Source organism: Kogia breviceps, chromosome 1, assembly GCF_026419965.1.
Source record: "Kogia breviceps isolate mKogBre1 chromosome 1, mKogBre1 haplotype 1, whole genome shotgun sequence".
Taxonomy (NCBI): domain Eukaryota; kingdom Metazoa; phylum Chordata; class Mammalia; order Artiodactyla; family Physeteridae; genus Kogia; species Kogia breviceps.
The window spans coordinates 163,841,539-163,867,180 of NC_081310.1; the positions used below are offsets into that span (position 1 = coordinate 163,841,539).

The 25,642-nt window shown below is 55.4% G+C and overlaps 1 protein-coding gene and 1 long non-coding RNA gene across 2 annotated transcripts; one reads left to right on the forward strand and one right to left on the reverse strand.

Moving 5' to 3' along the window:
• Window positions 1-338: 338 nt before the first annotated feature.
• DMBX1 (diencephalon/mesencephalon homeobox 1) lies at window positions 339-20,221 on the reverse strand. The gene is made up of 5 exons (XM_059043157.2): window positions 20,164-20,221; window positions 6,042-6,207; window positions 2,886-3,064; window positions 2,253-2,601; window positions 339-1,289 (listed from the first exon to the last, which is right to left on the reverse strand). Exons 2-5 carry the CDS (start codon window positions 6,193-6,195, stop codon window positions 835-837), a joined length of 1,137 nt encoding a protein of 378 aa, XP_058899140.1. The 5' UTR covers window positions 6,196-6,207; window positions 20,164-20,221; the 3' UTR covers window positions 339-834.
• On the forward strand, window positions 17,084-25,354 carry LOC136792283 (uncharacterized). Its single transcript, XR_010835878.1, has 3 exons — window positions 17,084-17,189; window positions 20,186-20,397; window positions 25,287-25,354. It is a non-coding gene; the product is annotated as an uncharacterized lncRNA (long non-coding RNA).
• The last annotated feature ends 288 nt before the right edge of the window (window positions 25,355-25,642 follow it).

Genomic DNA, 25,642 nt, shown 5'->3' on the forward strand with positions numbered 1-25,642 from the left:
ATCACCTCTACTGGGGATGCAAAGGGAACAGCTGCCTCAAGAGGGTGCCCGCGGGGAGGAGACAGGCAGGGAGGAAGCAAAAGGAGAGGAACAGGAAGAAGCAAAATTACTAAAACTAAAAAGCCACAACCCCAAACACAACATAGCTTGGGAATTGACAACACCAACACAGCCAGCACCAAAGAAAGAAAGCACGGGCAGGGAGGAGAGACATGGGGGAAGATCCAGAGTGGGGGAGACAGAGGCTGGGGAGAGAAGGGGTGGGGAACTGGACAGAGACAGGGAGAGAGCGGTCAGGGAAGAAGGAAAGGGGAGACAGAGAGAGAGAGAGAGAGAGAGAGAGAGAGAGAGAAGGGAAGGCCAGAGTGAGATGTGGAAGCTGCAGGTGGAGGCAGGAGCAGCAGAGAAGAGATGGAGCAGGGCAGGGGGCCTGGGGCAGGCAGGTGCCTGAAAATATATCTTTACATATCTCACATTCCACACACAAACTTACTAGGGACGGAACGGGAGGAAGGGAGGGATGGGAGGAGGTGACGCTGAGGTGGGGATCTAGCCAGCGAGAGAGCCTCTCACTGAAAGCTGGGGCCACCAGCCTCTCACCTCCTCCCCATTCAGCCTCCGTGGGATCCAAGCAGGGCCATGCAGAGGGCGTAGGTGTGGGCTTCACCGAGGGCTGGAGCTCTGGTGGGGGGAGGGGGAGAGGGACAGGAAGCAGGACTCCAAGGCTCCAGGATCCCTGGGCTCCTGGAGTTAACTCCCTGAGAGCCATATTGGGATAACCATGGGGCTGGGCTGGGGGCACCCAAGAGCCCTGGCTGGGTGGGAGGCCAGCAGTCAGTTGGGCAGCGTATCGAGTCCCAGGGAGGCCGCGTGCTGCTTGGCCCGAAGCCGCAGGTTCTCGATGCTCGTGGTTTTACTGTTCAGGGCAGCCGAGGCAGGTGCCAGGCCTGCCGGGGGTGCGGGCAGCAGTGGAGACCCCCATACGCCCTGGTGGGCAGCAGCGGCCGCTGACAGCGACTGGTAGTAGGACTGGCAGTGCAGTGAGCCCAGAGGGGCCATGTTGACGCCCAGGTAGGGCACGGCGGCGGCGGCAGCCGCAGCAGCAGCAGGGGCCGGGCCCCCAACTTCGAAGGAAGAGTAGTGCACCAGGTTGTTGGTGGCGGCCATGTGCTGGCGGAATTGCTCCTGAAGACGGAAGAGGCTCAGTGGGGATGAGGAGTAAGAGTGGGAGGGGCCCAGGAGGCCGCTCCCGGGGGCCGCAGGGGCCAGGGCCAGGCTGCCCGGGGAATCTGCAAGCAGAGAACCAAGAATCGAGGACTCAGGGCAGGGCACTGGTCTGCCAGGAGGGGTTCCCTCGGCCTTGCCACCCCCTTGGACCTGCAGACAAGACAGGCTTTGGCTGAAACCATATCCACCCATCTCAGCCAGGGCTGAGCATCCCCCAGAAGCATCCCCTAGAATCCTGGGAGGGAGGGACCCAAGCTTCCTGGAGGAGCACCAGACTCTGCCAAGGCCCCCTTCTTAGGGAGACTCCTTTTCTTTTCTTTTTTCCTTTCTTTTTTTTTTTTTTTTTTTTGTTGTTGTTGTTTGGTTTTGGTGGAACAAAAGAGTTTTATTTACTCTTGAAATCGTCAGAACAGAATCACAGATTGACATGGGGAATGGCTGAGCCCTAAGCAAATCAGGTAGTACAGAAATGTTCCACCCAAAGACTCCTTTTCTTTTCAAGGGTGGTCACCTCCCCTTCCCCTCCAGCTCTCAGCTCACAGCCCCATCCATTCCCTGCCTGATCCCAGGGTTTGTGTCTGAGCTATGCCTCCTGCCAGAGCTCTGTTCCATCAGAAACACAGCTCTGAGTCTCTGCTGCATGTGGGACTCGCTGGTACCCATATGGTACTCACCCAGTATGCACTGGTACATCTGTACTGGCTGTTAAAATACTGAAAAATCTCCATAATGGTTGATAAATAGCTTTTGCCCTGAGCTCCCCAAGTACCCCTCCCCTGCCACACAGCCTCTCCCCCAACCCCCTGAATTCCCTGGACCTTTCCAGGATTTAGCAACTAAAGGGTGACCACCTGGAACAGGCCTGCTATGGCCAATTCCTTTCTCTGGGTCAGGTCCAGTGCCACAAAGGCTAACTCTATCACTGCTCTGACCCCCCCTCGTGTAGCCAGGTCCCCGTGCGACTAGACCTGGTGGTTCTCCCTAGGCTGGGCCCCGGCCCACCCACAGCTGCTGCTGAACCTCACCTGCCTTGGGGCTGCCCCTCTTGCAGCCCAGCCCCTTGCTCTCAGACCCAGGGATCTTCTCAGTTTTGGGATCTGCAGCCCCTGCCCGGGGGTCTTCCTCCCGGTCTGGCTGGTCTTCGGCAGCTGACTCACTGGCCGACTGCTCAGAGAGGCTCAGGTGAAGCTCAGCAGGGGGGTCGCCGCTGGGCAGGCTGGGGGGCTGGTCAGTCTCCAGCTGGGTGTCTGGAGTCAGGGCCTCAGTCTTTCCTTCCCCGTGGGAGCCCTCAGCCTCCTTCTGCTTCTGGAGCTGCTCTTTCTGCAGGCTGCGCTGCTTCTTCCGGAACTTGGCCCTGCGGTTCTTGAACCACACCTGGGAACAGGGCGAGGAGCCGCAGGAGTGGGAGGGGAAGCAGCAGAGCTGTGGTGTAGGGTGTGCTCCCGGAGGGAGTGTGAGTGACAAGGCTGCCCCCGCCCTGTAGGAAACACACACCCACAACCCTTTCCAACCCACCCTCCCTGTCACCGAAGGCATTCATGGAGATACCAGTTGCAGTTTGGCACTGAGGGCTGAAGTGCTGGCTCTTGGACAGCAGGAAGCCAGATTGATGGGCTGGTGCTTGCCTGCAAGGTCTAGCTAGAGAAGCTGGGTCCTACCTGTACCCGGGCCTCAGGTAGGTTGGTGCACATGGCCAGCCTCTCACGCATCACCACATCCGGGTAGTGAGTCTTCTGGAAGGTCTTTTCCAGGGCCTCAAGCTGCTGGGCGGTGAACGCCGTGCGGCTGCGACGCTGTTTGCGGTGCTGGGAGCCATAGCGGGCCTCCAAGATGATGTCTTGAAATGTACAGCCGTTGGAGGGCAAGGAGAGGGGGCCCATTTAATTATGGGAAATAGATTTTGAATCTTACCCTGCTCTGACCCACTGTGGTCCTGCCAGAGCTAGATCCTGGTCCCTCCCCCTTGGAAATCACCCATCTCCTCTCCATGTGGCTGGATTTTCAAGATCGCTCCACCCCATCATTCACTATCAGGACCACTGAGGTCTAAGTCATCTCTATGAATGGCTGTCAGGAATATGACTGAGGGGGATCTTCCTTATTTGGTTTGGGGTGGGTGGGTAGGTAGGTGGGTGGGCATTGCCCTAAAATCCTTAAAGTCCCAGAATAATAAGGGTATAATATTCTGAGAGTACATGATGCTAATAATTTGGAAGTCCATGTCACAAAGCTTCTAATAGCCTATGACCCTTAGATTCTAGATACCAACAAAATACTGTCCCGACCATGAGAAGCCAGGCCATGACTTATCTGCAAGGTACAGTTAGGAGAGGTCTGACTGAGTAGATGGAATTCACTGGCACTTGATCCTATGTCCTCTGGGTATGAATCTCATCGCCCCAGTTGGCCTATGAATCTCCGATGGCAGGACCTGAGGCTCCTGCTCTTATGTCTCCTCGACAGAAAGCCTGGCTCTGGCAGGGCCCTCAGAACACAGGAAAGCCTCGTTGCGTGTGGTCTTGACCCTTCTAGCTGCTTCCTCCAGGACGGAAGGACAAAGAGAGCAGGTACTAACCACCACAGGCTTGGAGGGGAGACAGGCCTGGTGGACCACAGATTCCACAGTCCTGCCCACGTGCTGGGAACATGAACCTCCCAGCATAGATGTCTGTCTGGGGTTGCTGTCTATCCTCCAACCCTTCTGCTTGACCAGTCCCTGCAGGATGGACAGTTAACCTCTCTCTCCCCACCTACCAACACCCATAAGTGGACCCTGGACTATCTATGCTGAAGGGAACCCGAGCTGTGTCAACCTATGCACAGGGCTGCCAAGGTCCTTCCCCTGCACTCCAGGGACTGGGGAGTCAACGCCACACTCTAACCGAGGAGATAGGAGGCAACTGGGTATCCAGGAAGCCTCAGACTTTGGGCTGCTCCTTTTTCAGTGTCAAGAGGGAGCCCTGAACCTCTTACAAACTGGCACTAATCCCAGCCTGGACCGAGCCCTGAGCTCTTGCTGGTCACGCTGTGGGAGGGGAAGGAGTGAGGACCCCTCTCAGTAGAACACTGGGTGTGGGAGCAACAGCTCAGCCTTCTGCTGCTGGCTCCAGGGGCTACAAAGGTGGGAGGCTGTCACAGCCTGGGAGGCCAGGCTCTCTGTACCATCAGCAAAACCTCCTGCTGGAAGGCGAGGCCTCCACACAAAGGCCCACCTGGAGCTCATATCCCTCCTTCTTAAAATTAGAGAATTGGTGGGAGCACCGAATACTCCACTTCCTCTGTCCCCACCAGCAGAGGTGAGCCTCTGTCCCTGACTCTTCCTCTCTGAGCCCCGGAACATGGTAAGGATCAAATGTCACCACCAGCTTGGGCACAGGGAATTCACTCCAAACCAGAGAAGCAGCCATAGCCCGGGCAGGACTGCACCCACATTCCCCTACTGGAGACTGATGACCCCATGCTAATCTACAGAAGGTGACCAGGGGCCCCATTTTATCCACTGAGCCCTTCCCAGAGCCTGACAGGGTCTACAGGAGTAGAATCGGCTGCCTCACCCTCCCTGCCAGGCCGGAACCCCTAGCCAGGCCTCATATCCCATCCCATTTCTGTGCCTTTACTCACGCTTGTCCCCCTTCCTTGCCCTATTAAGGCCTGACTCCTGCTCCATGGCCTCCAGGAAGCCCTCCCTGACTGCATCAGCTGATCACGCTTCTCTGGTCTGTCCCACCATTTGATCCTGGACACATTCTTCCTGCGGTGCCCTCTCATGCGTCTCTGGGCACCTGATCTCCCCGGGAGTGCCCTAAAGCCCTCTGAGGACCACCTGGCCCAGGGCCAGAGCAATTCACCAGCTGCTTGAGGTTTGGCCTGGGACAGGATGGGGCGGGTGGCTTCACCTCCCAGGAAATCACGTTCTCCACCTATGCCATCAAACCCTTCCCATGCTCACTGAGGGGCTGCCAGGGCAGGGCAACAATCAGTTGAACTGGGAGAGGGGGAACCAGGCTGCAGCTCCCTCATGTGCACTTCCCCTGGGACCTGGGTAATAATTTCCTCCGAGCACCTACCAGCCCCTACTGAATACCTTGAGTATGTTATCTCAAATAACATCCCAACCATCCTATGGGATGGGCGCCACCATTGCCCTGTTTATAAAGGGGGAAGCTGAGGCTCAGAGAAGAGAGGTGAGTGGGCAGACCCTACAATGACTGCAAGTCTGTAACTTCAAAGCTCAGATTTTTAGCCATAATGTCACATTCTAATCTCCTACCCCAGCCCTGCCTAGAGTTAACCTCTCTGAGCCTCTATTTCCTTGTCCATAAAATGCAGATAATAGCCTCCCTTTACTGGAGTTGAATGGTTAGACACAGAGACAGAGAGAGAGAGAGAGAGCGCCTCACACAGTGCCTGGCATACAATCAGTGATCAAAACATGGGAGCTGTTACAGATGGGACTCCCTGGGCACTCCAGCCACTTCCTAGCTGGAATGCTCTGGGCTAGTCCCTTACCTCCTACCTCAGTCTCTCCACCTGTGAGAGAGGCTAATGAATCCGTCCCTCACAGGGTGGTTAAGGGAATCTGAAGGCATAGGGCAGCTCCAGGGCCCAGCACAGTGCTGGCAAACAAGGGTTCTCTGGACACTCACACATAGATTTTTGAATTGACATCTCCCTGTGTTATTAAGTGACCTGGGTCTTTCTGAGTCTCCCAGAGTAAACGTTCCCAGTACTCCCTCCTGTCTTCACCTTCCAGAGCCTCTTCCCCCAGATCTCTCCTCCACCCCCCAGCCCCCGTCCCCACAAACGGCCCTTACCAGCCAGCCGCTCAGCCAGGGTAAGCGCGTGCACCGAGGGCCGGTAGTCGGGGGCATGCTGGGCCTGCTGGGCCGCCTGCTGGTGCAGGTTGTACATGGCGCTGAGCGAGTTCATGGCGTGCAACGAGTACCCGTTCACCCCGTAGTGCTGCATCGCGGCATGTGCCTGCAGACCAGGGAGAGGGAGGGGATGTGAGTGAGGCCATGTGGTAACACTCTACCCTGGCAGAGACACCACCCAAGGTCTGGACCTTGGATGCCCACCTCACCCCTGAGAGATTCTTTTCCCCATCGAAAAGTGGCCTGCCTTGCCCACAGCTAAGAGCAAGAGGGCTCCTGCATGTATTTATTCATTCACCCACTCATTCATTGATTCACGCAGCAGGACTTGTGTAGGGTTTAGTGCTCTGGGCTCTGGAGTCAACCTGCCTGGGCTGGAATCTCCACTCTGCCACCTGGGAACTTTGTAGCTTTGAGTAAGTCACTTAACTTCTCTGACCTTCAGTTTCTTCATCTGCAAAATGGGGTTAGTAATGGTACTTATCTCATGAGGTTGTTTAATGGATTAAGAGAAGCCTTTACAATAGGGTCTGGCACGCAGCGTGTGCTCAAACCTGTTAGTCATTAGGATTCATCAGTCCGTTTGCTGCTTCATGCAGTCATCTCTTCATTTAATCACCCAGGCACTTACTCACTTGCACACCATTGTTTTGCTCAACACCTATTATTTATTCAACAAACAGCCACTGAGGCTCACACGGGGCCAAGTCCAGAGCTGGCCCGGGAACACTGAGGCATTCGCTCTGATGATATAGTGGATTACAACCCTCATATGCTGCACAGCTTTAAGAACACTGTTACTATGACTGTCATACACACACTGCTATTGCCTCCCTCTATTCTCACCGTATTCCCAAGAAGCAAGCAGGCCAAGAGCAATGAACCCCATTTACCAATGAGTCGACTGAGGCTTGGAGAAAGAGCAGTGACACGTTGAGGCCACACAGCCTGTCCAGGGTCTGCTCTGCCCCACATTGCTTCAGCCTCATTCTTTGGTGGCCAGTGCATCAGAGAGCACATCCCTTCTGCTGAGATGGCTCACATCAGCATGAGGCTGCCGGGGCCCCACCAGCCCCAGGGCTCCTCCAGACCCTTGCAGTCCCCATCTGAGTGCCCCCCATGTATCGGCCTGAAACGTCACTTTTGGAATGTGGTCCATTTGATAAGAGGAAGAATGTGTCCAGATGTCTCAGCTCCCCACCCTCACTGAAGTGGACACATCACCAAACATCCACAGCACATACGTGCACACACGGGCATACACACGGTTCATGCACAAATACACATACGCAGACATTCTCAGCAAAGCATTCACATAAGCAGTCAAATCTGCACACAAATTCATCAACATTCACAAACACAATGTCATTACTTCCACAGTTCCACACATAGATGTTCTCACAGATACCTATCCACGCAGCAGATGTATCTACACACAAACATGATACTCATACACATTCATGTATTACACATATTCATTCAACAAATATTCATTAAGCACTGACATACTAAGTACCAAAGTCCTTGCCTTCATGAAATTTACCTTCCAAGGGAGGAAGGCTATAAAACAACAAATAAACCTATGTAATAAAGTCAGACAGGAGTAAGTGCTCTGAAGAAAAATAAGGCAGAGGAAGAGCATAACAAGAGGAAAGGTGAGGCTGTTTTAGAACATGTGGTCAGGAAAGGGCACTATGATATTTGAAGTAAGCCGTGTGAATCTCAGGGGTCGGGGGACTGGGCGGGGTGGGGGGCAGATTTTCCAGGCAGAAGGAGCAGCAAGGACAAAGGCCCTGAGGCATGAATAAGCTTGGTGTGTGTGTGAAACAGCAAGGAAACCAGAGTAGCTTGAGCACAGAGCGGGAGGGGGCACGTGGGGGAGGTGCGGTGGGAGGGAGAGGAGGGGTCCAGATCCCAGGGGGCTTCATGGCCCATTGTAAGGAGTTTGAATTCTATCCTGAGTGTGATGGGAAGCTCCTGGATGGTCTTGAATAGGTGAGGACCATGATGATTTGTTGTTAAAAGCTCACTTCAGCTGCTGTATGGAGAACAGACTGCAGAGGGTCAAGAAGAGAAGCGAAGAGACCAGGCCAATGCATAAGCCAAGGCCAGAGACCGAGATGCCTTCCACTAGGGTGGTACAGGTGGAGGGGGGAGAAGTGGTCAGAATCAGGACGTAGTTTGAAGGTAGAATTGACATGACTGCTGATAGGTCAGTTATAAAATGTGAGGAAAAGAGGGCAAAAAAAGATTACTCTAGTTTTTGGCCTGAGCCACTGAGTGAAGATGGGTCTTTTCCTGAATCGGGAGCTCTAGGGAAGAAGCGGCTCTGGGAAGTAGAAGTGGGGGAATGGAAATCACGGCTTTTGGGGGACATGGTAAGTGTGAAATACGGATCTGACTTCCAAGTAAGAATGTTAAGTTGGGGGGACTTCCCTGGCAGTCCAGTGGTTAAAACTCCGTGCTTCCATTGCAGGGGGCACGGGTTCAATCCCTGGTCGGGGAACTAAGATCCTGAAAGCCATACGGTGTGGCCAAAAAAAAGAAAAAGAAACAAAGAATGTTAAATTGGTAGCTGGATATACAAGTTGGGAGCTGAGGGCTGGATTTACAGATTTCTGAGTCGACACTCACACATGACACCTACCAATAACACTTACTTACAGAATTCCACTCTATGTACCGTAAACGTGACCCCAAAGGCAGAGATCTAAGAGAAAAGAGTGATGGACACGGCGACATAAAGTGTTTAAGCATTTGTATAACAGAATGTACCATAAACAAATCTAAAAGGCAAACACAAAACCTGGGAAAATATTTACCATACATAACATAGAAAATTGACTAAAAAAATAGCACAAATAAAAATAAAAGAGAATACCCATAACATACAAAGATCTCTTATATAGAAACAAAAAGATGGTCACCTTAATAAAAGATGGGCTAAGTAAATGCAGAGACAACTTTGGTTGGTTGGTTGGTTCTGGCCGCGCCACACTGGTGGGATCTTCGTTCCCCGACCAGTGACTGAACCCGGGCCCTTGGCGGTAAGAGCATAGAGTGTTAACCACTGGCCACTAGGGAATTCCGGGGACAACTTATTACGGAAGAAAAACAAATAGCTGTCTGACATATGACCAAAAAATGCTCAGCCTTCCTTGTCACCAAAGAAATAAAAATAGAAACAATAAAATAAGAATTTCACCAATCAAATTAGCAAATATGAAGAAAAATTATTACCCGGGGTTATTGAGGGGAGTAGGAAATGGTCCTTCTCCTACCTCACTGACAAAAGAGCTCTTTACTCCCTGCATCAAAAGCCTTTAGAGAGAGCATCATTGGACTCAACAATTCCATTTCTAGAAATTTATCCTTCAAGTATGCAGAGATATGGATATAGGAATATTTATGATAGCTTTGCTTATGATGGCAAACAATTGGAATGCTCACTGTCCATCAAGAGAGGATTAGTTCAGTAAATGAGGGAACAGTCGTGCCCGCAATGCAAGACAGTGCCACAGTTTAAAACAATGATGTGTATCTGTATGTGCTGATGCTCACAATATACTGTTGAGTGGAAGAAATAGGTAACAGTATGCATGATGTGATCCCATTTCTGTAATGTATGTATAAATATGCATAGGAAAAAAGTCCGGAAGGTTATACTCTGAAATGTTAACAGAGGTTATCTCTGGGAGATAGCAGATGGGATTACAGGTGATCTTCACGTTTATATTCCTTCTTTCTTTCAATTTTGAGGGTGGGGGTGGGGGGAGGGTTATCTTTGTGTTCCAAGGGATGTGGGGATGGAGCCAGGCTCCCAAACGTGTCACAGGGGCCATGTGGGGAAGAGGGTACAGAGCTTAGAAGTAATTTTATTCATCCCCCACACCGGTTGGGCTGGAATGCCCCTCCCCACCAAACTCAGGGGCTTTGTGACCTTAAAACTCCACTGTTGTTAATGTGGTAAGTGACGTTTTAATTGACTTAATATCGCTGACCTCACAGTTTTTGATGCACGCCAAGTCTTTACTAACGGACGCCAGAAGCGGTGCCTCTCTCGGCCCCAAAACCGCCCCAGCCCACTGGCCCTCTGACGGCCTCCAGAACCTTCACAGTCTGGCGTCTGCGCACCCCTCCCCTCCAGCCTGATGTCCTCCCCCTCCCTGGTACCCAGCAATACCAGATTACCTGCCACTCTCACGTGTCACTTTCACGCCTTTGCTCCTGCTGGGCCTCCACCTGAAACATCATTGCCCTTCCTCCCCCTGACCTGACAAGGCTACTCAGCTGACACCTACTCCTCAGAAGTGGGGTACTCCCCACTCGCCCCTGAGAAGGCATCTCTCCCCTCTTCAGGCTGCACATAACTAAGCTCAGGTCATAGAAATGATGGTAACAACAGCTACCATTTACTGAACACACTGAACGAGGCACCACACAAAGCACTTTACGTGGCTTTTCTTAATTCTAGCCCCGGACCAGAGTAGTGTGATGATACTTCTACCTCCCCCACTAGACTGAGCTCCTTGAGGTCAGAAAGTGTATCTCATGCATTTGTGGATTCCCTACCTCAGCCCAGTCGCAGGGTCTGGCACAGAGGCAGGGCTTAGGAGATGAAGATAGGATGAATGAATTAATAATAACAACTATTTGTTAAGTGTCCCAGATACATCAGACATCCCCATCCATCCTCCCAACGCCCTAGGAGGTAGGGACTGTTATTAGCCCCATCTCACAGATGTGGAAATGGAAGGTGAGAATGATTGGATAATTTGTTAAAGGCCACGCAGCTAGGAAATGGTAGAACAAGTTTCCACAGGTGAGGTGATATTCCTCCCACCAGCTGGTGTTTCCTAACCCCACTCACAGGTTCTTACTCCGGCACGTTCCGTTCCCTGACTTCTAGCATCTCTGGTTTGATCCAAGGCAATAGGACAACAGCAGAGAAAAAGCACCTTCCCCCAGTGTGTGTGCTCATACATGCACGTGTGTGCACATGTGAGCGTGTGTATGTTGTGAGATGAGGCTCTGCAAGCCTGAATCCTCCCAGCTGAGCGCCTCTCTCACCAGCCTCACACTCTCTTCCTTCTCCAGATGGACATCAGGGCCCCAGGTCTCCTCTGAGGCCACAGAGGGGCCCCTGACTGATGATGCTGCTTACCATCCAAGCTGCACAGATGTGGTACCACACAGCCACAGGCCTGCAGCTCATTTCAGTGATCACGTGTGGCCATGTGTGTACGCAGCCCGACTGTGACCAGGCACACGACTGTGTGTGCATCTGTGTTTAGGTGGGTGTCTGTGGTTATCTATATGTCTGTGGGCTGGTGTGTGTAAACGTGTGTGTGTGTGTATGACCAGAGGAACGTACGCTAAATGGTACCCTCAGAAGTCATGTGGCCCTGAACAGGGTCTGAAAGAGAAACACAAAGAGAAAGAAAGAAAAAAAAAAAAAAAGCAAAGAGATGGAGTTGATGCAGAGAGCAAGGCAGATCAACACAGAGAAAATAAATAGATTTGTTTTACCCATTTTGGGTTTCTGTACCACCTAGCACAGAGCCTGGTACACAGCCAGTGCTTAGTAAAGAATAAATCTTGCATGCATGAGGAAGACTCTCCAGCTAAGAGATGGTAGGGGAGGCAGGGCCAGCACAGCCCAGTATGGTCCTCGGGCCCTGGTACCACCACCTCCTCTCTCCGCAGGACTATAAGTCTGGGACTGGGGGGAACCCTGCCCAGTAGGTACTTTTCCAGCCAAGGGGCAGCCCAGACCTGCCCCCTGGGGTCCTCAGCCAGGCCCAGCGGCTAGAGCCCCATCCACATCCAGTTCTGAGTGCTGTGGGTCCTAGGGGGAGGCCGAGAGCCTCCCAGGCTGGAGTCCTGCAGGGCTAGTTGGAGCCTCTAAACAGGGACCTGCACCCCTGGCCCCAGGCTGGGCCGTGCATGGGCTCAGCCCACTGCACACTCCAAACAGAATCAATTATATATTTAAAAGGTGCCGCCCCGCAATTCCTGGCAAGCCAGGAGAGCCATCCATCATGGAGCGGCCGTGTTTCACAAGCTGTCGAATTGTGCTTACATTGGTTAAAAGAATCTTTATATTTCATTAAGCAAGCAGATCGGCGGATGTCCCACCACAGGCACCATATAGATGGCTTTAATTTTCCAAATCTGCAAATGCATCCGTTATGTCCCCGCGTCGCTGCTGGCTGCGGCCTAATGCCCAGCCAATCGAAGAATCAAGCAGAATTTTATTAGGCGGCATTTTTTATAAATTAACGGCAGCACTGCTAGGAAACCACATGTAAGGCATCTTTGACTAAAAGGAAAGTGGACCCTTCCTTCGGCCACACCCGGCTCAGCCGCCCACAGGCCTACCCCATCTCTCTTCTCCTCTTCCTCTCCTTTTCTGAACTTTTAATTCCCCCTCCAATTCTTCTCATTCCCATGCACAGTGGAGAACCAGGCAGAACAACTTTGTTTAAAGGAAAGGAAAGAATGCAGGAGGGGAAGAACCAAAATTCTCTGAGCAATCTGCCTCCTCTGTTCCAAGCATGGTCAGACACATTATCTCACTACCAATAACAGCTACCTTTTTTTAAAAAATTTATTTTATTTTATTTTATTTTTGGCTGCATTGGGTCTTCGCTGCTGCTCATGGGCTTTCTCTAGTTGCGGCGAGCGGGGGCTACTATTTGTTGCGGTGCGCGGGCTTCTGATTGCGGTGGCTTCTCTTGTTGCGGAGCACGGGCTCTAGGTGCGCGGGCTTCAGTAGTTGTGGCTCGCGGGCTCTAGAGCATAGGCTCAGTAGTTGTGGCACACGGGCTTAGATGCTCCACGGCATGTGAGGTCTTCCCGGACCAGGGCTCGAACCCGTGTCCCCTGCATCGGCAGGCGGATCCCTAACCATTGAGCCACCAGGGAAGCCCCGACAGCTACCTTTTATTGAACATTTACCATGAGCCAAACCCTCTTCTGCTCACGTTAACAAGCATCAACACAACCCTACCAGGTAGGACTTATTACCCCCACTATAGGAGTGAGAAAACTGAGGCTGAGAGAGGTAAAGTCACCTGCCCGAGGCCCCACAGTTACCAGGGGGTAGAGGCGGAACAGGAACCCTGGTTGCCGACGATCTACCTGGTATTTATTTCCAGTGTGTGACCGAGAGCTAGGCCCTGGTGAGGACTAGCCCTGGGTGCCAACAGCACTGGGAGGGACTCTAGGGGGCCTGCTGCCCTGGACTTCCTGCCCTGAGAAATGCTGCCACCCCTTCAGCCCTGGAGGCTCCCCAGTGACCCTCTGGGGGGAAGAGGCCCCTGCTGCCTGTCCTCCTATCGAGTAGTTTGGAGACCAAAAGACTTTAGCTAGGCAGATAGAAGAACATGAACACATGAACCTGGGAGCTCCAGACCAGGGCTCCTGCCCCAACCCCAGGCTGCTACTGACCCTGGCTAGGGCCCTACCATCCCTAACCTCTTCTGTTACAACACTGACCCAACGGCTGCCCCAGAAGGGAGAGAAATTTTGGTTGGTCGGGGGAAGTGTGTAACCCAGCGTCAGCCAGCCACCTGAGGAAGCTGAGGAGGAGAGAGGCCTTTGTGTGTGTGTGCGTGTGTGCACACGAATGTGTGTGAGTGGGTAGGGGGTAGCCGACCAAGATGACCCAGATGCCTTCCAGCTCTGAGTTAGTGGGTACAGCATTTTTTTTTTAATTCAAAACATTTTTAAAAATTAAAGTACAGTTGGGAATTCCCTGGCCATCCAGTGGTTAGGACTCAGCGCTTTCACTGCCGGGGCCTGCTTTCAGTCCCTGGTCAGGGAACTAAGATGATCCTGCAAGCTACGCCCCAGCCAGAATAATTAATTAATTAATTAAAGTATAGTTGATTTACAATGTTGTGTTAGTTTACAGGACTTTAAGAGAAGCTCTGTGCCCAGAACATGCCAGATACTCAACCATGGTAACCTCATTAATTTCTTACCCCAACTCTCTGAGGGAGGTACTATTATTATTCCCACTTTACAGATGAGGAATTGAGGCTCAAAGAAGGTGAGTCACCCTTGGCTGACCTGTTTGGGAACTGGAAAGCCTGAGCTGCCATCCCAATAAGCACCCCTATTCCCACATCTGTTCTGAGTTGCCAGGAATCAGCAATGGGAGTTTATGATATAAGAGGACACCGAAACCGCGACCTTACCCTGACCAAGAACCCTGCAGGCGCCAGGGCTAAGGGCAGACCTGAGATGAGGATACACCCAGCTGCTCCCTCTCAGATATTGTGTATCTTCCAGATCAACTCTCAGGTCACTGCGAAACCCTCCAAGCTCCTTGAATCTCCACTATCAGTGTCAGGCACGTAAAAGTGCAGAAAGCCCAGGAACCAGCCTCTTTCTCCCCTTGCCAGGCACTAGATTCCCTTCAGCCATGCCTCACTTCCCAGGAGGGTGAGCCAGGGCGCCAACAATTCAGCGACTCGATATGGCCAGCAAAACCACAGAGAACAGCCAAGGACACATTCTAGAGACACACATATTTGTCATTTCCACTTCCCCACCCTGCTCCCTCCTAACCCTCTGCACCAGCATCCTCCCACCCACCGAGACACAGCTCCCCACAATCGCCATGCCTCCTCCTCTGGGAACACTGTCCCTCCACAAGCATTACGTGAAGAACTCCTGATCCCTCACACTAGGCTTACACACCCCCTTCTCCAGGAAGCCTCCCCTGATAGGCCAGGCTGGGTCAGGTGACTTCTTGAACTCTCCATCACAGCATTACCTCACCAAACTGCAGTTGCCCATTTGCCTGCCCTTCACCCAAGATATCATAATAACTATTTTTTACCAGCCATCCTGAGACAGGCAGCATCTCATTTAATCCTCACAACAACAATCTCATCCCATTTGACTGGTAAGCAAGCTGCAAGCCAGAGACAGAAAGCCACTTGCCCAAAGCCACACAGCTACTCAACTTAGCCAAGATGGTATCCATGGAGTCTAACTCCAAAGCGTGAACTCAGTGCTCACCAAGAGCCCTTAACCTCACCAATCCGGGGCTCCTGCCAGGCAGGGTCTGGCTCCAGAACAAGTACTCACTACCCAGCACAGGAGACATGAGACATTCATCCCACAAGTAAAAATAGAGTTGTCAGGCAATGAACTCTGGGGTAATGCAGTGAGTTCCAGCTCCAGGGGCTCAAATTCTAGCAGAATGGTCAGATGGTCAAATGCCCTGGGTGAAGCTCTGGGAGATGTGAGAAGGGCAGCAAAACCCAGAACTGAGGGAGCCAAGGCCCAGAGTCTCCTCACCTGCCTGCCCTGCCCTACCCAGCAGGCAAGACCCCATGTCACCACCGGAAGCCAAGCCACCTCCTGGCCATAGCTTCCTTCGGCCCTGACTTTGCCACAGACTGAGCCCTGACCCTGTCCCATACCAAGCCCTGGCCACTGCTCTCGTCTTGGCCATGCCCCACCCCCCAGTGGCATTTGATACAGGCACCATGACTCACACATTGCTACCATTAACCCCACACTGCTTGATCCATGTGGTGTCGAGGTCCAGAATCTCCAGCATCCCCCTTCCAGCTCAGCTGAGGGCCCCCAAAGTGGTCCTAAAGTTGAAGCCAAGGACCTCAGATGGTGGGCTTCAGGGTGTGTGGCTTTGCAAGGGTCCGGTCAGATGGGGTGCTGGCCTCCAGGCACCTAGAACTCATCAGTTTCTCAAAGGAGATTCTCACCTAGCCTCTTGGCTTAGGGATAGGAAAACAGAGGGGGAAGGAAGAGGAGTGCCAGCGCAGAGATCTCCAGAGTTCTGGGTGGGTCTCAGGACAGACCCCGCCCCCGGTGCCCTCTTGAGGAGCCCAGACGCTTAGTTCCCTACACAAACTGTTATCCATTAACATCCAATTATCCCCCGGTCCGAGCCATTAATTATAAATCAGCTGCTAATTGGGGTAATTAGCCCCCCGCAGGCTAATGGGCCGAGACTGAGGGAGGCCCTTCCCCATACTGTTCTCAGTTTTTCTGAGGTGCTCAATGTTGGGGGAGTGCAAAGAAATCAGGCTGCTGGAGTTAATTTTTTTTTTTTTTTTAAGGCAGGGAAATGCAGCGGGGGAAGGATGAGAAAATGAGACAGGCCAATTTTTGTTGTTTTTTCTCGAATCCCATCCAGCATTTGCTCTGGAGGACAGGCTGGCTCGGGGGAGGTCTGACCGCAGGCCCTGGGAATCGAACTGTCAGGATAATTGCTTGATTCTCCTCTTCCTTTCCAGTAGAGATGCAGCTAGAGAGCCAGAGAAGACCGAGGAGACCTGGACCTGGACCGAGCTGGAGTGGAGCAGGGCTGGGTAGGCCACCAGCATTGCTGCCTCACACCCGCACGGAGGAGGTGGCCTCACTCGCCGGGTTTGCCCCAGCCTGGAGTCCCGCAGGGACCAGCTGGGCTGCCCCAGGATCATCCAGGCCCAGACCTGGCCAGGCCAGAAACAGGGACAGCAAGTCCCTGCTCCTGGCACAGGTGCGGGCCTCGGGCTGCTGGAGGGGTGTGTCTTGCTAACTAAGAGACCCCGGATGCCCCCGTGCTCGGACAGAAGTACGGATAGATACAGGGACGCGCGGCCATGGGGAAGCAAACAACTCTGGTGCACAGAGCCATGGGGGCTGGAAGGGGCCGTGAGACCCAGTGGGCTCCAGTGACCTGGGACACACTGAAGCAGCGCCTGCAGTGGCGGTAGACTGGTCTCAAGAAGTAACCCCGTCTGGGAAATGCACTCCGGCCTGGTGACCGCAGATCCAGGGGACTCTCCCCGCCACTGCCGCTGCCGCTGCTGGAAACCCAGCTAAACTTGGAAGAACAGGCGGGGCCAGAGCTGAGATCCTCGGTCTTTGCGAGCTGGGATGTCCGCCCATTTGGCAGCACTGGGCCGAGTCAAATAAGTTGTCCGAAGAACAGAGAGGTGACTAAGCGGAAAGAGAGATTGCCGGATGGTGGGAGAGCAGGCCAGGATAACGGAGAGCCCAGCTCAGCACCCGTCTTACCCAAGGGGAAACTGAGGCGCAGAGAGGAGCAATGATTCGCCCAAGGTCAGAGATGATGGGTACTCAGTGCAGAACGAAGGTCCAGAACGGACCACATGCTCGGTTTACCACTCACCGTCCCCCCCAGCACCCCTCCCTAACCCGCCCGCCTGCTCGGTAATGGGCTTTGGCGGGCGACGAGAGTCGTCGCCTGGGGCCTTGATTAGATATTTATTGCTGTCATTTACATGGGTACCGCGGGGCGGCCGAGCGGGACTGGGGGGTGGGGGTGGGGGGGACTGGGAACGAGGGGGAAGTGGGGGTTAGCTCCTCAAGGACCAGAGACCTGACAGTGGGAGTAAGCAGCAGAGTGAGCATTGAAGCCCCAGGCTAGTGGTGGGAATCAGGGGAGCAGAGGCGGGGCGGGAGCTGTGGGCCGGGGGACCCTTAGGCTGAACCGGGTGAGGGGGAGAAGTGGCGCTGTTTGGACTCGGTGGGTGCCCTGGGGGTGTCTTGTGTGACATGCGTGAGTGTCCGTGTGCGTTTAACCTGTGTATTTGGTGCCTGTCTAAGGAGTTCTATGTGTCCAGCAGATCTGCCTGTGTGCCCCTATGTGTGTGTTCCTCTACTTGTGTGACTTCTGACCTGTATGTGTCTGAGTGAGCCACCCATAGCCCAGGTAACTCTAACCCATGCCTCTGACTCTGTGTTGCGGTCAGCGTGTGTATGTGTGTGTATCCCTATGTGTCTGTCCATCTGGATGGCCCCAAAATGTGTGGGTGTACAGGACTAGCTCAGAGATTGGGGAGGGAGGGGTCTCTGCCCCTAGGTCAGGTTCTGCAACCTAGGGCAAGTCCAAGTGCTCTAATCACCAAGCTCAATCGGGCATTCCCTCAGAACCCAGGTTTCAGGGCAGCGGGCTCGGAGGGGAGGGCAGTGTGCTGATCCCCCATTCCAGGCCTGAGAGGGCCAGAGTACTGTCAGCTCGGGGTCCTCTGAAAACTTTTGTTTCCTAAAGATCCACTAAGCTGCGTGTGAGGGGCTTTGCGGGGCTGGGTCTCCAGAGCAAGTTATGTTTGCATCAGAGCAGAGAATGGGCTCCAATTTCGAGATACACAGGATTCTGCGTGTGAAAGTGGTGGGGACTAGTGCAGGGGTCCTCCAAAAACTCACCCATCGCCCTTGAAGTTGACTCACCAGCCTGAGGTCGGGTGGAGCCCATCGGAGGCCTGGGTGCTCACCTTCGAGGTTGCCTTCGCCCAGGGCGGGTTTCTACTCCTCTGCACTTTTGCCCTTCTGTTCCACTTTCTACGTGGGGTCTGTGCTGCTGGCAGCACAGGTTCCCGCGTCGCAGCAGGAGTTGGAGCCCGTAAGGTCCGAGGGGGTGGGGGAAGGTGTTTACCCCCATCCTGAGTAGCGATTCTCTCTGCCTCTTGTCCAAAGACTGTAACTACCCCGGCCACGGAGGAGAGATTTGAGCCAGTTGTCCGGATAATTTGCTCTCACTGGGCAGCAAATTCGATTTTTTTCTGACCGCCTACACAAACATTAGCACAGCTGGTTTGCAGAGAGGGGAGGTAGAGACTAAATTCACCGACCCTTTGGTCAGGCTGCCTTCTCTTTGGGGGAAAGACTGAGGATGAAGAGAAGTGAAACACGAATCCCTGCAAAATTGAAAACAACTCTCACTCCACCCCACCTAAAACTAATAGGCGACAGGACCTCCTAGTTAGAGGCCAGGCCCGGCCAACCCGCCTGCAGCGCACAGGATCCCGAGCTCGAGTGAGAAAGACCCGGTCACCCGGCCGTCGCGGCTGCAAACTGGGAACAGCACAATTTCGTGGCTGCGGCGCAAACAGCCGCCGTGAGGCCAACAGTACCCCCCCACCCCCCAACACGCAAGGCCGATCGAGGCAGTAAAGCCATCCTCTCTCCCCGACGTCCTTAACCCGGAGCCGCCTTAGAAAACCAGCACTAGCCCGATCGACCCCTTGCCTCTGCAGACTTTTCTAAAAGGAAAAAGATCGTCCCGCGCCCTGGGCGGACTGGCCCTGAGGCTGCGCAGGCGGCTTCGCGGGCTCCCTGCTTGGGGGATTCGAAACACGGAAAAAGGGCAGAAAGAGCGCGGATCCCGGCCTCCTCCCACCCCCCAATCCCGGACTCCCTCATCAGACAAATCACGAGCATGAGGAACACACACACACACACACACACACACACACACACACACACACACACACACACATCGGAATCAGAGAAAGTTCGGGCCCCAGATCCGGGACGAATTTGGAGGAGGAGAGGTTCCGCTCGGGCCCCCTACGCGCACCACCAGGGCTGCCGCGGCTCAGAGCCCGGAAACTTGTGATGGACGAGAAAGTTCAGCCGGCAGAGTCCGGGACACCGCTTGTCCCCGTCCAGAAGCGGGTCACAGCTACCCGGTTTAGGAGCCCAGAGAGGAGAGTCCCTGGCAGTGCCCCCACTCCCTTGACCGCTCCACCCGAAGCACCATGAAGAGGCGCCAGGGGCTGGCCCCAGCCTTGCGGTTCCACACGCAGCTCACCCGACCCACGCCAGAGGCCGCGGGAGGCAAAACGAATTCCAGGGGTCTAGGCCCGTTGCGTCCCAAACTCCCACCTGGGGAACTCCAGCCCGAGGGTGCATTTACGAGGACAGAAGCTGGCTGAGCGCTGAACCACCCCCGACCGGAGAATTCGTGCAGAATCGCAATCCCGAGAGAAAAGGCTCACTCGCAGCCGGTGGAGTTTGAGCCGAAGCTGCGCGGGCCGGACCAATGCGAGACCCCGGGTAATGCCCGGGTCACCGTGGGGTTCGCCGGGCGGCGTGGATGCGGAAGCTGGGGAGGCACGGGCGGCCCCTGCCCTCCCAGGGCGGGGTCCTGGGCTGCGGGCCGCATCCCCTCCCCAGCCCCGGCCCCGGGCTCCGCGAAGCCCGGGGCCGCATCTGTTCCGCATTACCCCCGGCCACCTCCTCCCCGCCCCCTCCAAACTGAGAAAGATTTGTCTCCGCTTAATATCCAAACCTTTTTTGTATTTTTTTTTCAGGGGCGAAGTAATATCTTCCAAATGAGGCAAAACCGTGACGGATCCGAAGCTTTCTCTGCGGGTGCCTGCGTCTCCGCGGGCCAAGGCTTCCGTCTCTGCCTCGGCGCGTTTCTGCCCAAGGCTCTCCTCTCTTTCTGCCTCGGAATTTCGAGTTCTGCGCTCTTTCTGGCTCCTTGGTCTGCACCCTCTCTCTGACTCCGTTGTCAGCCCTGGTATCCCTCCCTCCGTCTCACCCTGCTTGTCTCCCGGTCTCTCCCAGACTCTTGTCTCCCTGGCCTTTTCCTCCTTCCTCTGTCCCTACGCAATCTGTTTGTCTGTCTCCAAATCCCTGGCCCCAAGCAAACTTTCCGGTCCTCCTAGCGGGTCCGGGATTGCAGGACCACTAGAAGGGTGACGGTCCCCAGAGCTCTCGGCCTGCGTCCTCCCCGTCCCGTCTCGGTCCTGCCGGCCCCGCCCGCTCGCACCTGGTCTCCCCGGCCCGCGCCGCCGCCGCCGCCGCTGCCATCTACGCGCGCCTTGGCGGGGGCTGGAGTTTTAAACGGCGTTTCCCGGGCGCCCCGCGCGGGCCCACGCGCTCCCTAATGGCCCGGGTGGCTGCCAATCACGCGCCTCTCCCGCCCCCGCCCCGCCCCGCCGGTGAGGCAGAGCGGCTCTCGGCCTAGGCTGCCCGGGTTCGACAGTCCGTGGGTCTGTGGGCCCGATCAGCGTCCGTCACTTCCTCCGAATCTCCGTATCTCGACCTCCCGGTCCCCGGATCTCTGCCTCTCTCGGGTCTGCAGAAGCCATAGGCCAATCCCTAGGGCGAGGTGGGTCTTGAGAAACCGTCCCCTCCCAAAGCCTCACCCGCAGCTGGGCGCTTAGCACCAGGGTCAGCAAGCGATGGCGTGGGAGCGCCCTGACTGACTCCCACGCCCACCGTCCCTCTTTGAGATCGGTCCAGAGCTACACACACACACACACACACACACACACACACACACACACACACACTCCCTAACAGTCCCACACCACCCGCAGCCCTGTCAGCCCAGTGCCACCACACCATCCCATCACCAGCCGTCAGAGCTCACCCCACACACACTCAGCCCATACACAGCAGGGCGCTCCTAGCAGCCGGTCACCTGTCTGGCAGTTGGAGGCCTCTTGGAGAGGCTGCTGGCCTGGAAATCAGCTTCACACGAAGCACACGCACCTGTCTCAAGGGGGACAGACACCTGCTGCCTGGCCTACGTGGGGAAAACCTCGGGCCTGGGATCCTCCCCGTTCCTACCAGTGCCCCACTCCCTCCAAGCAGGACCTGTTCACAGGAAGACGTGTTCTCCAGCTGGCTCTGGGGCCTGGCAATGATGAAGGCTGGCCTCCTGAAAGGTGTCTGTGTGCCAGAGGGGCAGGTTAACGCCCACACTGCTGGTGGGGCTGGAGTGGCAAAGGACTGTACTGAAGCTCTGTGTGTGGCTGCTCTATGTAGAGGTGCTTGGCCAAGGGTGGGCAGGGTGTGGGGTGCGTATGGTGTGTGTCCCTGTTTAGTGGGATTCTGTGTGGCCTGCCTTTAGGCACAGTGGTAGTGACGACTGTGAGTCACATGTGGAGTGTGTCCTTGTGACCCATGCTCCCGTGACCACAAGTCCACGTGTAACTGCAGAGCCTCATATGGCCATAAGTCCTTTTTGTGTGTATAACCAATCCTTGTGCAACTGTGAGTTCAAATGTGGTTGTGAATCCAGGTGTCTGAGTGCAGGACGGACACGGCAGGCACGTGGTTTTACGCTCGGGGTTGGGCAGCTGGACCCTGGTTCTGGTATTCCCTCTGGTCTGTGATGTTTCTGGGTCTAGCTCCTGGAAGCTGGCTGTTTCCTTAGGGGCAAAGGCATGGAGAAGCAGGAGGTACTGACTGACCGATGCTGCCAGTAGATTTTAGAGTCCTGGCCTGGGTGGAGGAGGTCAGGAATTTGGGCCTGGGCAGGCCAGGAGGGGCCACAGACAGATTTGAGGGTCGATCCCCAGGCAGAGTTAGGGACTGAGTGCCTCAGAGGGGGGCGGGGAGCGGTGGGCCTCAGAAGGGAGGGGAGAGGAGGGGGCGGTAAGAGGATTAGGCCGTTTAGACCCTTCCCTCCCACCAGGATCCCCCACCCCCAAGCTCCAGAAAAGATTTCTTCTGCCAAAGCAAAACCGTTTAGGCTCCATTTAAAGGGACAAGAAAGGTGGAGGCGGGGGCTTTAAATAACCTTTTAATTTCCCTTCAGGGATCTGGCCCTGTGAGGGAGGGGAGAGGAGAAGAGGGAAGGGAAGGGAAAGGAAGGGGAGCCCAGGCTGACTTTTTGGCCTAGGTAATCCGGAACAGCAGCCAGGTGCTCAGTCCACACGCTGGAGAAATGGTGGGACGCTGCGCCCCCAGCTGGCTGCCCTCCACACATGAACACACGCACACAGATCATACTCGAGAAAATTATGACCCCCTATGCACACTAGTCACTCAGTCACACACACAGACTTGGATACAGGTGCACGTGCAGAGGGTCACATTTAGAGACACACAGATGGGGGGGGTCACCAAAGTCCCTCCCATGGTAGCACAGATATGGAGTCCCTCCCTGCCCCTAGCCATCCCTACTTGGTAGTCCCAGGGGGGGTTTGCTGAGCGCACTCCCCACAAGAGGAATCCTGGCTGCAATTGGGTCTCCCCTTCCAACAGGAGGGAGCATCATCTTTCTTTGCCCAGGAACCCAACTCCAACCTATCCCTCCTTAGTACCCTCCTCAGACAAGACAGGGGCTGCTGGGCAGACTTGGGGGTGAGGACTCCAACCCTGCCTAGGCCTGACTTGGGGCCAGGCCTAGACTTGGGAAGCAGACTGTTAGGGAGAGCACAGGTTCTGCTGGTGAGCTGAGGGCTACTGAGGGCTCCAGGCAGTGGGTCATGGGGCTCAGCTAGGCACCTGCTCTTTGAAGGGATGTGTCTGCCACACAGACTCTGGGCCCAGCTGGGGAAACCCTTGTTTGCCTGCTACCCAGGCCCTGGCCAGTGCCAGCTGTCCCAGTCCTAGAGGTCTGGAGGTGGTGGCTGGGGGGCCAGTATGCCTAGAGCCTCACGATAGATACACACTGGTCCTCCACACAAGGGGACACTATTGGCTGCTCATTCACACTCCCACCCCGTGCACTTCCAGAGACATGGTGGCAAAGTGCTGGGCTCTGAGTTGATTGTGGATTCTTATGGGGAGGGGTGCACAAAATCCCTGGCATGTGCTGGGACAGAAAGTCAGAGAGGAAAACAGCGTAGGAGGGCTAAGGGGAAGGTGTCTTTGGGGAGGTCTGGGGTGGTGGAGAGCTTGGCATGCCACAATGTGGGTGGGTTTTACTGATTTACCAAAATGATTCCGCAGGTGCCACCGTCTAGACAGGAGCTAAGAAATGGAAATGATTCAGGGCCTCCCTCCCTAGCCTGTTCCTGGAGCCTCCCCACCTACCGCCCCAGGGCTGTAGCTGACACCTTCAAAGGGCTTAAAAGGAAGGCATCCCAGACTGGTTGGGGACCCGCCCCCAATAGACTTTCTGGGGGCTACTGGGGCTGGGAGTGGAGGCAGCCGTGCATTTTGGGAGGTGTTGTGTGTTTGCGTGTATTCATTATCCCGTGAGTTATGCGTATGTTGTAGTTGCAGGTATATATTCCTATATTTGTATGTAACATATATGTGTACAGGTTTAAATATGTAACATATGGATGCAGACTGTGCCTTTGTGGGCTGTGGCATGGGTGTGTGGGGAGATGTTTCTAAATTGGACCAAGGTGGTGGGTAGGCAAGGGAGGGGTTAACTTAGGAACTTTGGAAAAGCGGGTGCTCACAGGGCTTCGGGCAGCCTGGAAACCGAGACCCCCGCATGCCAGATGTCTGTGCAAAAAGATCTGGGAACTGAGTGAGAATCCGAGGTTCTCCGAAAGTCCCAGGGCAGACCCTAGCCCTGCCATTTCTGGACTCGGTTTAGAGCAGCAATGCCAAACCCAACCCCCCTAATCCCCCGCACGTACACACACTCTGAAAGAGAGGCCCACTCAGCACCAGAGGGGAGGGGCGGGATGTCCGGATGCGGCCACTCTCTAGGCGCCCCAGACGGGCAGAGGATACCCTCGAATTGCGGGAACACCCGGCTGCGATGTCGGAGGCTCGCCGCGGAGGCTGGAGACCGTGCCGCCCTGCGCTCCTTCCCGGAGGCCCACTCTCTGCGTCCGGATCTGCCGGGATTCGGAGGCCTCATCCGGGGTCGGGGTTGGCGGGGTGGGGGCCCCGGTGCCACTCCCCATCCTGGCCCGCTCCCGCCCCCACGGCTGGCGCTCCCCCGGGCAGTGGCTCGGGGTGGGCGGCTTAGAGCTAATTCGAGAGTTAATGGCGGCGGCGGCCCGGCCCCCCGCGGCCCCGCCCCCCACCCCACCCCCACCCCCACCCCCAGCCCCAGCCCCGGGCAGGGCCGCGGGCCGCCCGCATCTGCGCGATCCGCAGCGATTCATCATCGTGATCCATGGCGCGCGCTGACGGCGGCCCCGGCCGCGCTGACAAGACTAACAAAGCAATTTGCCACGAGCCATCTCCTGGACAGGTTATTAGCGCGGCCGCCGCTTAAAGAGCCCTTCCCCCGCCCCCAGCCCCAGCGCGGGGCAGCTACCTGCTCTGTCCCCTCCCTCCACCCGGCTGCTGGCCCTCACCGCTCAAAGATAGCCCTGTGGATTCCTGGCCCTCTCCGACCACCCCAAAGCGTCCACCCCACACACACACACCCTCTTAGTTGCCCCGCGCGAGTTCCTTCTCCCCTAGCTGGGGTAGCACCACCTGTTGGGGGCCCCCTCCCCCATCAGCTCCTGCCCCCCAACCGCTCCCCAAATCCCCCACAAGCTCCTGGCCCCTTCCCACCATCTCTCAGCCTTGCTTCAGTGCTGACTTAGCCCCTCACCTTCTCACTCCCAGAAGTTCCCCCTCCTCTCCACCCTCCTCACCTCCTCTCCCCACCCTGTTGCCATCAGGGATTGGAAAACGCTGTTTATTCCCAGCCTTGCGGGTAGGGGTTCTCCTGCCTTGTCTTTGAGTTTCCTCTGACCGCTCTTGCTCCAGGTGATCTTACTGTCCGGGGTGAGGTGGCCCAAGGCCGGCTGGATGGCTATGGAGGGAGGACACTGTGACTTCTCCAAGAGTACCCTGACCAGGGACATGGTGAGTCCGGTGGACTTTCTCTGAGGGAGGCCATGAAGGCTGCGGGGTGGGGGAGGGGAAATGTTGGGCACCATCCAGAGGCTCGGAGAGATGCAGAAACTTGCTGAGGGCCACACAGCAGATCAGGGCAGAAGAGGGACTGGAACCAGGTGTGTGGCCTCCGAGGCCTGGGCTTCATCCCTGGCTGCACCCCTCTGGGAAGTAAAAGAGGCCAAGAGACCAGGGTGCCCTCACTAAGCAACTGCCCTCCCAACTGC

Coding starts and splice junctions, on each gene's coding strand:
- DMBX1 (XM_059043157.2), bottom strand. CDS start 6,195: ATGCAGCACTACGGGGTGAACGGGTACTCGTTGCACGCCATGAACTCG. Junction 3,065..6,041: donor CCTGGCTGAGCGGCTGGCTG/GTAAGGGCCGTT, acceptor GTACATTTCAAG/ACATCATCTTGGAGGCCCGC. Junction 2,602..2,885: donor TACCTGAGGCCCGGGTACAG/GTAGGACCCAGC, acceptor CCCTGTTCCCAG/GTGTGGTTCAAGAACCGCAG.